General features: G+C 38.0%; 1 protein-coding gene across 1 annotated transcript in view; it reads left to right on the top strand.

Moving 5' to 3' along the window:
• The window catches only part of TAFII15 (TBP-associated factor II 15), a 137,329-nt gene extending 127,496 nt beyond the window's left edge, over positions 1-9,833 (top strand). Inside the window, exons 5-6 of the mRNA XM_089458112.1 lie at positions 9,331-9,381; positions 9,563-9,833. Of these exons, the coding sequence (XP_089314238.1) occupies positions 9,331-9,381; positions 9,563-9,643 (132 nt within the window). The 3' untranslated portion in view covers positions 9,644-9,833. The remainder of the gene's footprint in view (positions 1-9,330; positions 9,382-9,562) is intronic.
• The last annotated feature ends 2,538 nt before the right edge of the window (positions 9,834-12,371 follow it).

Raw genomic sequence — 12,371 nt, 5'->3', positions numbered from 1 at the left:
GATCATGATGGTTTTAAATACTTTTTGAACAAAGACTATCTTCAGAAGAGCAACAAAAATGGGTCACAAAGATGTTGGGTTATGACTTTGAATTCATCTACAAAAAGGGAAGCAAAATGTTGTTGTAGATGCACTCTCAAGAAAGGATGAGGATGTGGAAGCATTGCTTTGTGCCATTTTTATTATCCTAACGGAAGCAAGGGATGAACGGAAAAATGACGAAGATGTGTGGACACTCATTCAAAAGTTGTAGCGAGATCCCAATACATCTGATACATTTAGTTGGAAAAATGATTCATTATGGTACAAAGATCATTTATATCTTTGTAAGAATTCTCAACTCAAGCAAAAGATTCTTTTGGAATTGAACACCTCCCCCTTAGGAGGGCAATTAGGATTTTTAAAAACTTACCACAGGGTCAAGAAGGAATTTTTTTGGGATGACTTTAAATTTGATATTTAGAAGTTTGTGGCAAAATCTTTGGTTTTCCAACAAAATAAAGTTGAGACAATTAAGACCTCGGGTTTGTTACAACCTTTAGCCATTTGAAGTTAGCATTGAGCGGTTGTCCCAATGGATTTTATCACAGGTTTACGCAAGTCTGAAGGAAAGAGTGTCATCATGGTGGTAGTTGATAGACTTACCAAGTATGCACACTTTTGTGAATTATCTCATCCTTTTAAAGCCAACACAGTTGCTACTGCATTAATGGAAACAATTCAAAATCTACATGGAAACCCAAAGATTATTGTAAGTGACAGAGATCCCATTTTCACTGGAAATTTTTGGACGAAATTATTTTCTTGTCGTGGTACTCAATTAGCTCATAGCTCATCTTATCATCCTCAATTTGATGGACAAATTGGGATAGTGAACAAATGTTTGGAAGGATATCTTCGTTGGTTTGTATCTGATAAACAAACACAATGGGTCAAGTGGTTACCTCTAGCTGAATGGTGGTATATCACTTCCTTCCATACTGTAGGAAAAATAACCCCATTTATGGCACTTTATGGATATCATCCACCATCCATCACATCATCTTTAAGAGAAAATTCTAAGGATCGAGTAGTGGAAAATCACATCGAGCATCAACAACAAGTTCTCCAACTCTTAAAGGATAACCTCACTTTGATGCATAATCGAATGAAACAACAGGCATATCAACATCTCAGTGAAAGAAGTTTTGATGTAGGTGACATGGAATTTTTACGGTTACAATCATACAAACGAATGTCCCTCAAGCAAGCTAAGAAGGATAATAAATTATCACCTAAGTACTATGGTCCTTACAAGGTGTTGCAAAATATTGGTACTATGGCATACATATTGGAGCTGCCTGCATCTTCTTGAGTACGCCCAGTTTTCTATGTTTCATGCTTAAAGAAGGTTATCAGGGACAAGCTCCCAGTTCAAACAATGTTGCTAGAACTTGACAGTCATGGAAACAGGAACCCGACAACTACATAAATGATTAATTTTAGAGTATCTCATTAAGTGGAAGAACTTACCTGCTGAAGATTCCACATGGGAGGATGAAAATTTTATATAGAAGCATCCAAAACTACTCAAACATTGAGGACAACACTTTTTTGAAGGAGACGGGCATGTTAGGTCCCTATAATACTAGTGTATTCCCCTTATTGTTATTTTTCTTGTAGCCCCCTATTGTTATTGTTGTGCCTATGTATTCCCCATGTTGTTATTGTTGTGCCCCCATAGAAGCCCACTTTTGTTATTGTTGTGCCCTTGCATTATTATTGTTATGTGGGCTTTGATTATATTGTGACCCCTTAGACTCCTATATATACCAAGGAGGTCTTATCATTTGTATCATTCAAGAATTGTTCATTTATGTGATGTAAATGAGGTTTCCCCCTTGAAGAGGCTAATTTTGTAGTCGATCTATTTTTTTGGGATCTGGTTACATAACAAATACAAGGCAAGGTTTGTGGCCAAGGGGTTCTCTAAAAAGGAGGGGATAGAATATGAGGAGACATTTTCTCCTGTGGCCAGGTATACTTCTATCACAATTGTGGTCTCACTTGCAACATATATTGGATCACAAATCCATTAGATAGATGTCAAGACAACATTCCTTAATGGCAAGTTGGTGGAGGAAGTGTACATTGAACAACTGGAGAGCTTTGTAGCACACAACAACAAGACCCACATGTGTAGACTAAAGAGAGCATGTACGAGCACAAGTAGGCTTTTAGGGCATGGAATGAGCGAATTGACAAATACTTGCAGGGAATGGGCTTCGTGAAGAGTGAGGCGGATGCCAACCTCTTCTATTTGATGGTTGGGGGTCAGGTACTCATTCTTGTCCTATATGTGGACGACTTGTTCTTGACAAGTTCATTGGGGCTCATAGAGGAGTGCAAGAGGGACCTAGCAACGATGTTCGAGATGAAAGACTTGGGGCTTATGCACTACTTTATAGGCATGGAGGTGTGGCAGACAGATGGGGAGATTTCCCTTGGCAAGGGAAACACTGCATTGAGATTGTGAGGAAGTTCGGGATGGAAGATTGTAGAGCTATGTCTACACCCATGATAACCAATTGGAGGAAGGTAGTTACATCCAGGGAGAATTATGTGGACCCCTTGCTATACAGATAATTGATTGTCTCTCTTATGTGTTTGGTCAACACCAAGCTGGATATAGGGCTGCGAGGGGTGCCGCCCCCTCGTACCAACTCTTGAAGTGCTCAGAGAGTGGCCTAGGGACCGCGCTCCCGAATTGCTTCCTTTTGGGAGTGATTTTCAGGAGCGCGCTCCCGCATTTTTTTTTTCTCCCAAAGATTTCTTATCTTTTCTTCGCAAAAGAAATTTCACTCTATTGTTCAACATCCTTGTAAAAGTATGCGAAAAAGCGAGTGAGAAGGAAAAAGGTTGGAACAACAAATTTAACATGCTCCCATTGTAAAACAACCTACATTGGTTCATATACTTGTTTAAGAAAGCATCTGTACAAGATTATGCCATGTGATGAAAATAAGACTGTATGAGTCAACCACCAAGACCACTTTGCATTGGGAACTGTGAACTACCTCATGGAACATGAAAGTTATCAATATGAGAATGCCATGCATGAGAGTCGTCTGAGGAGTCCAAGGCCGAGGCCAACTACAAAGTCTATAGACCATAACCATGTGGAAAGACATAAGTGCACCTTGACGCGGGTTGGATTGTCCCATACACTGGTGATCACCTCTACAAATGCAGGTTCCCATAAAACCTTGAGTCCTCAAGAAGGTTTACCTAAGCCCTTTCAATCTTGTATAGGATGAAAATAACCCGAAGTGAACTTCAAGGCACCAACCATGGTCCGACCTAAAGAACAAGATGCAAACTCAATGACAAGACATAAGGCCTAGGATATCTAATGTAGGGCCTCACATGGATTTTACATTTCTTTTGACTTGTGACCCTAGGATTACAATGGTGGTGATAGATACTGCAAAAATGTCTATGTGCCCCTGCTGACATGAGGGGTAACAAGTACCTTTAAATGTCACATTTAACGAGATGTTAATTAATATGCTCAGTTATGTCAATACTCGAATCAATATTTTTCTGGTTGGCTACAATATATATATATATATTCTTGCAATCTCAGAAGTTGCTGGTGATGCTCAATAAATTGCACGTTACAAAGCACCTATACAAATCTGCTATTATGGAAACGGATCCTGAAAAGACAAATTCATCCTGAAAACTGGAGATGGATCCTGACCTGTTTGACTTGGATCCTGTGAAAACACATGTTTTTTTGGTTAGAAACTCCACGTACTCTGGAAACCCTAAATCCCAAAGGTTGTCTATAAGATGAAGTTTGAACACTTGCCACCGACCCCCCTCATGGGGGTCATTATGAATTTTTGGTCATGCCTTTTGGCCTTACTAATGCACATTCCACATTTTAGGGTTTGATGAATTCCATTTTCATACCCACCCTTAGAAAATTTGTGTTAGTATTTTTGATGATATACTAATCTACAAGAAGTCTTGGAAGGATTATGTTCAACATGTTGACAGGGTGCTCAAACTATTGGAGGAGAAACAATTATATCCAAAATCCTCCAAATGTTTCTTTGGAGTACAAGAGGTGGAATATTTTGGTCATATTGTATCTCATGAGGGTGTTAAAGTAGACCCTGACAAAATTAAAGTCATTAAGGAATGGAACATCCCTACATCCATAAAGCATCTTCGAGGATTTCTTGGGTTGACAAGGTATTATCGCAAGTTTGTTAAGAATTATGGGAGAATAGCAACACTTCTAACAACATTACTGAAGAAAGATGCATTTTCTTGGACTCCAGAAGCAACTAAGGCCTTTGAACATCTTAAAGAGACAATGTGCCAAACACCGGTCTTAGCTACGCCAGACTTCACAAAACCTTTATTATGGAATGTGATGCCTAAGGAAGTGGAATTAGTGTTGTTTTAATGCAAGAAGGAAGACCCATTGCTTTTGAAAGTCGTCCATCAAGGGAAAGTATTTATACAAACCTATTTATGAGAATGAAATGTTGGCAATACTACATGCACTAAAGCAATGGAGACCATACTAATGGGAAGACACTTCAAGGTAAAAACAGATCATGATAGTTTTAAATACTTTTTGGAACAAAGACTATCTTCAGAAGAGCAACAAAAATGGGTCACAAAGATGTTGGGTTATGACTTTGAATTCATCTACAAAAATGGAAGCAAAATGTTGTTGCAGATGCACTCTCAAGAAAGGATGAGGATGTGGAAGCATTGCTTTGTGCCATTTTTATTATCCTAACGGAAGCAAGGGATGAACGGAAAAATGACGAAAATGTGTGGACACTCATTCAAAAGTTGTAGCGAGATCCCAATACATCTGATACATTTAGTTGGAAAAATGATTCATTATGGTACAAAGATCATTTATATCTTTGTAAGAATTCTCAACTCAAGCAAAAGATTCTTTTGGAATTGAACACCTCCCCCTTAGGAGGGCAATTAGGATTTTTAAAAACTTACCACAGGGTCAAGAAGGAATTTTTTTGGGATGACTTTAAATTTGATATTTAGAAGTTTGTGGCAAAATCTTTGGTTTTCCAACAAAATAAATTTGAGACAATTAAGACCTTGGGTTTGTTACAACCTTTAGCCATTCGAAGTTAGCGTTGAGCGGTTGTCCCAATGGATTTTATCACAGGTTTACACAAGTCTGAAGGAAAGAGTGTCATCATGGTGGTAGTTGATAGACTTACCAAGTATGTACACTTTTGTGAATTATCTCATCCTTTTAAAGCCAACACAGTTGCTACTGCATTAATGGAAACAATTCAAAATCTACATGGAAACCCAAAGATTATTGTAAGTGACAGAGATCCCATTTTCACTGGAAATTTTTGGGCGGAATTATTTTCTTGTCGTGGTACTCAATTAGCTCATAGCTCATCTTATCATCCTCAATTTGATGGACAAATTGGGATAGTGAACAAATGTTTGGAAGGATATCTTCGTTGGTTTGTATCTGATAAACAAACACAATGGGTCAAGTGGTTACCTCTAGCTGAATGGTGGTATATCACTTCCTTCCATACTGCAGGAAAAATAACCCCATTTATGGCACTTTATGGATATCATCCACCATCCATCACATCATCTTTAAGAGAAAATTCTAAGGTTCAAGTAGTGGAAAATCACATCGAGCATCAACAACAAGTTCTCCAACTCTTAAAGGATAACCTCACTTTGACGCATAATCGAATGAAACAACAAGCATATCAACATCTCAGTGAAAGAAGTTTTGATGTAGGTGACATGGAATTTTTACGGCTACAATCATACAAACGAATGTCCCTCAAGCAAGCTAAGAAGGATAATAAATTATCACCTAAGTACTATGGTCCTTACAAGGTGTTGCAAAATATTGGTACTATGGCATACATATTGGAGTTGCCTGCATCTTCTTGAGTACACCCAGTTTTCTATGTTTCATGCTTAAAGAAGGTTATCAGGGACAAGCTCCCAGTTCAAACAATGTTGCTAAAACTTGACAGTCATGGAAACAGGAACCTGACAACTACATAAATGATTAATTTCAGAGTATCTCATTAAGTGGAAGAACTTACCTGCTGAAGATTCCACATGGGAGGATGAAAATTTTATATAGAAGCATCCAAAACTACTCAAACATTGAGGACAACACTTTTTTGAAGGAGACGGGCATGTTAGGTCCCTATAATACTAGTGTATTCCCCTTATTGTTATTTTTCTTGTAGGCCCCTATTGTTATTGTTGTGCTTATGTATTCCCCATGTTGTTATTGTTGTGCCCCCATAGAAGCCCACTTTTGTTATTGTTGTGCCCTTACATTATTATTGTTATGTGGGCTTTGATTATATTGTGACCCCTTAGACTCCTATATATACCAAGGAGGTCTTATCATTTGTATCATTCAAGAATTGTTCATTTATGTGATGTAAATGAGGTTTCCCCCTTGAAGAGGCTAATTTTGTAGTCGATCTATTTTTTTGTGATCTGGTTACATAACAAATACAAGGCAAGGTTTGTGGCCAAGGGGTTCTCTAAAAAGGAGGGGATAGAATATGAGGAGACATTTTCTCCTGTGGCCAGGTATACTTCTATCACAATTGTGGTCTCACTTGCAACATATATTGGATCACAAATCCATTAGATAGATGTCAAGACAACATTCCTTAATGGCAAGTTGGTGGAGGAAGTGTACATTGAACAACTGGAGAGCTTTGTAGCACACAACAACAAGACCCACATGTGTAGACTAAAGAGAGCATGTACGAGCACAAGTAGGCTTTTAGGGCATGGAATGAGCGAATTGACAAATACTTGCAGGGAATGGGCTTCATGAACAGTGAGGCGGATGCCAACCTCTTCTATTTGATGGTTGGGGGTGAGGTACTCATTCTTGTCCTATATGTGGACGACTTGTTCTTGACAAGTTCATTGGGGCTCATAGAGGAGTGCAAGAGGGACTTAGCAACGATGTTCGAGATGAAAGACTTGGGGCTTATGCACTACTTTATAGGCATGGAGGTGTGGCAGATAGATGGGGAGATTTCCATTGGGCAAGGGAAACACTGCATTGAGATTGTGAGGAAGTTCGGGATGGAAGATTGTAGAGCTATGTCTACACCCATGATAACCAATTGGAGGAAGGTAGTTACATCCAGGGAGAATTATGTGGACCCCTCGCTATACAGATAATTGATTCTCTCTTATGTGTTTGGTCAACACCAAGTTGGATATAGGGCTGCGAGGGGTGCCGCCCCCTCGTACCTGCTCTTGAAGTGCTCAGAGAGTGGCCTAGGGACCGTGCTCCCGAATTGCTTCCTTTTGGGAGTCATTTTTAGGAGCGCGCTCCCGCGTTTTTTTTTCTCCCAAAGATTTCTTATCTTTTCTTCGCAAAAGAAATTTCACTCTATTGTTCAACATCCTTGTAAAAGTACGCGAGAAAGCGAGTGAGAAGGAAAAAGGTTGGAACAACAAATTTAACATGCTCCCATTGTAAAACAACCTACATTGGTTCATATACTTGTGTAAGAAAGCATCTGTACAAGATTATGCCATGTGATGAAAATAAGACTGTATGAGTCAACCACCAAGACCACTTTGCATTGGGAACTGTGAACTACCTCATGGAACATGAAAGTTATCAATATGAGAATGCCATGCATGAGAGTCGTCTGAGGAGTCCAAGGCCAAGGCCAACTACGAAGTCTATAGACCATAACCATGTGGAAAGACATAAGTGCACCTTGACGCGGGTTGCATTGTCCCATACACTGGTGATCACCTCTACAAATGCAGGTTCCCATAAAACCTTGAGTCCTCAAGAAGGTTTACCTAAGCCCTTTCAATCTTGTATAGGATGAAAATAACCCGAAGTGAACTTCAAGGGACCAGCCATGGTCCGACCTAAAGAACAAGATGCAAACTCAATGACAAGACATGAGGCCTAGGATATCTAATGTAGGGCCTCACATGGATTTTACATTTCTTTTGACTTGTGACCCTAGGATTACAATGGTGGTGATAGATACTGCAAAAATGTCTATGTGCCCCTGCTGACATGAGGAGTAACAAGTACCTTTAAATGTCACATTTAACGAGATGTTAATTAATATGCTCAGTTATGTCAATACTCGAATCAATATTTTTCTGGTTGGCTACAATATATATATATATATATTCTTGCAATCTCAGAAGTTGCTGGTGATGCTCAATAAATTGCACGTTACAAAGCACCTATACAAATCTGCTATTATGGAAATGGATCCTGAAAAGACAAATTCATCCTGAAAACTGGAGATGGATCCTGACCTGTTCGACTTGGATCCTGTGAAAACACATGTTTTTTTGGTTAGAAACTCCACGTACTCTGGAAACCCTAAATCCCAAAGGTTGTCTATAAGATGAAGTTTGAACACTTGCCACCGACCCCCCCCCCCAATCAAACACAATATATATTAGTCTCTGTTTCTGGGATGTTGATAGTTGGACATGTTAATTTATTGTATGGATTCTAGAGCTAGGAGTTTAACTGGATAGTGACAATTGCTTCAAAACTTAAAAGTTAATTACAGCCTAAGGGTAAGCCATTACTCTTCAAGTTTTACCTTTTGATTCATAAATTATGAGCCTTTTTCTTAGTGCATTTGTTCTCTGTTCTTGGTTCTGCTTTTATCACAAGTAGTGTTAGTTACTGTTTAGTTCATATTTAATTGTATAGTGAAGTCTACAGCCCACACCTTATGGCCTACTTCCATGAAAGCTAAAGACTAACTCAGCCTAAAGGTGTGTTGATTTACCTTGTATCATACTGTATTATCCTTCATATGTGTATGAAGAGATTTGATGTCATTGGCCATAGAAGAACAAATTCTAAATTTGTTTAGACTTGCATTAATTTCTAATGAGGATTTTATGATTACATTTTAGCATCATTTTGATCACACCGGAGATTTTACTACTAAGGATTTTATGATTTCCTTTTTATATTTTCTCTATCTACCATTTCTCTGTCGTATATAATGCTGCCGTTTTCAAAATTCTGATGGAGCCTTATCCAAATCTGTATCTTGATCTGGATAACTTTGATTAAAAGTTTTCAGAAAATGAGGTAAATGGTTGTTTTACCTTCTATTTTAGCTTATATGCATCTGCAACGAATTTATGATCGAGAATTCACTGTCATTACTTTTTTTTGATATTTGATATTCTGTAAGTTTTCTTTTCTTGACAAAAGTCTATATATTATTTGAAAACAGATGTATCCTTTGATCTTTTTTATTCTTTCAGGATAAATCCTTTGTTTTGACTACTGAGGATCTTTCCATGGCATTGCGAGAGGTATGCATTTGGTTTTGTTCAACAGTTCAGGCATTTGTACAAAGTACTGCTTACTGTTTATTTACATGCTCTCCACAACTGAACATTAGAATTAAACATTGATCCTCTTCTTATTCTTATATTATGAAATTCTTGCTTGAATATCTTTGAATTCAATGATTTTTTTTTGAATTATTTGCAGTATGGTGTCAACATGAAACGTCAAGAGTACTTTGCTGACAACCCTTCGGCAGGAACAAACCCGACGTCAAAAGATGAATGATGAATGATTTTCGCAAAAGTTGTACAAATGTTTATGTTTGTTTATGGATTTGTATACAATTTCAAAAGCTCTGGTTTTAGGGGCAAATTCAATTAAATTGTGATTGAGTATTATATCTGAGTGTCAAGGGAGCTTGAATTTGGGATGAACTTTGCATAGGACAAGGATAAATGAGGAGTGTTTTGAGTTATATGCTTGCTTTCATTTTGGTTCTGGAAGATGACTATATTGGCTTTGATAGAGTGAATGCCACTAGGTTTCCTTATGCTGATTTGTTTCCACAATCTTGTCTGTATTGTCAGTCAATTATGGTCTTCTGGCCTTTGCACTTAAAGAATCTACTTGAACCTTTAACTTTTCCCAAGAAATATTATCATGTGCTTTAGTACAATGTACCTGAGTGAAATAAGTACAAAATCATCCCAACATAAAGAGCTCTCTTCTCAGTTTTCCAATTTGTGGGTTTGTTTTCCATCACCATCTTAACGTTTGTTGATTACTTACTGGTTTGTTTTCCATCACCATCTTAATGTTTGTTGATTACTTACTGCTATTTCATGCTTACACACCGAAGGTTATGGTTTGTAGTTAGCTGTGAGTATTTATATATTGATTGGGCATTCAGGAATCAAGTATGGGCTTGTTGGAAATTTGAAGTCATATTCAATGTTGCGAACATCACGATTAGGATCAAATCGGTGAGGGGGAAAAATCGGGAAAAAATTGGCAAATACAAAAAATTCATTTTTTTCATTTTTTTTTAATATCCAAAGCATCTACAACATAAAATAAATGCATTGACACATATATATGATAAAATAATTAATATATAAGATGTGTAATATCATTTTTAGTGCTACATCACACATAACAATGAATCATGTCCTAAATAGTAAGTCCCGAGTCCCAATTCAGCGTCAAAATATCAACAAAAAATATAATAATGTATCTCATATGAGTCAATGTCATATGCAATAAAATGAACCAAATAACTAATACTATTGATTTCCTTTGCCCCTCTTGCGAGAAAATGCAATAGGTTTCCCTCTAGATGTAGATGGCGGTGGAATTGGCAGTGAACTCTGATGTGTTCTAGAAGTTGAAGAACTAGGAGCTACAAGAGGTAGACCACTTCCTCTATTGGTGATAGGGGTAGCCTGGGTGGGTGGTGTCACCTCCTCCTCCTCCTCTACCCCGTCCACTACCTCCTGCTCTAACCAATCAGTGGCAGACTCCATGAGAGGCCTCCTGGCCTCAACCCTCCATGCAACAATGGTGTCGATCCCATCCAATGAGATGGTCTCCACATCAGGTGTTCTCTCAAGTTGCCTCACCTACAATCGAAGATTGTAGTAGACGTAGACCATGTCATTAAGTCCCTGAGACTCCAACATGTACAATGGTCATAAAATAATAATTAGAAAAATATATTATTTAATGAATTCAAAAAATTAATTTGAAATTTGGAATGTTTTGAGTTTTAACCTGTTGCGCTTCTTGGTGTGTATTTTTTCAAATACACTCCAGTTGCGCTAGCATTCTGAGGAGCTACATGTTTGGTTGAACATTTGAATGACAAGCCTTTGCAGATTGGGTATTCTACCACCATATCTTCTCCACCATGCATCTACAACAAAATTACAAATAAGATAAACATAAGAAAAAATGAAATTTGAAAGTTGAAGCAAACTATGAAGTTATGAACTTGTAGAGACAACGAAATTTGAAACAAACTAAAACATACTTGGGATTTTAGTCTTCCTATCAACCACAACTATGTCAAAGTTAAATGTGTCACCTGCCATCTTGTATATCTCCATTTCTTTGGAGATTTCTGCACATTCTGCTGGAGATGGCACCATCCTCTAAACATAGGTGAAAAATCCATCCATGACTCCAGCATCAAATAAGAACGCACATGAGTAAGCAAATGCTAGGTTCTGGTAGATCCCTACAGCATGAATGAGACAATGGAGTGTATTGTTCTATCATTCATCAATCACTTCCCATAAGAGTTGTTCTGCAAATTCTAGGTTCTGGTAGATCACTGCAGCACGAATGAGACAATGGAGTGTATTGTTCCATCATTCATCAATCACTTCCCATAGGAGTTGTTCTGAAACCCCTCATTTCCCTTATCATCATAGTAGGGTCGAATGTATTCTTTGGTCCTGTCCATGGCCTCATACAAGTAGCCTATTGCGGGTTTGTCACCATCAACTAATCGAAGAACCTTTACGAAAGATTCAGTAATGTTGCACACCTCCTACGCTCCCGCCCATAAGATTTCATGGTATGAAACTAATCTGTATATGGCCTTTCCCTCTGGTTTGCGGCTAAATGCTAAAGCATGCCACTCATCTGAAAGAAACATTCTTTTCAGATCCCACATAGAATTCAAGAGAGATTGAAGAGATATGAAACTGGTGGAAAATCGTGTAATGGCAGGGCGCACCAACTCCTTCTTGTTGGTGAATGTTCTCATCAAATGAAGCACATATGTATGATTATATATAAATTTTGTAATGTTTTTTATGAATCAACATTATCTTTGACAAAATGAATTTTTCCTATGTCTTCCAACATCAAATCAATGTAGTGTGCAACACAAGGTGTCCAAAATAAGGTAGGATTCCTCTCCATAAGCATCTTGCCAGCGACAACATAATTTGCAACATTGTTCGTTATGACACGGAAAACAAGTTCTGGACCCACCTCCAGAATAAAC

Source organism: Pinus tabuliformis, chromosome 7 (genome assembly GCF_031772625.1).
Source record: "Pinus tabuliformis cultivar Carrire ecotype Pingquan chromosome 7, CPIR1, whole genome shotgun sequence".
NCBI classification, from domain to species: domain Eukaryota; kingdom Viridiplantae; phylum Streptophyta; class Pinopsida; order Pinales; family Pinaceae; genus Pinus; species Pinus tabuliformis.
Note: the sequence above shows the minus strand (reverse complement) of the source record. Positions and strands in the feature narration are given on the sequence as shown.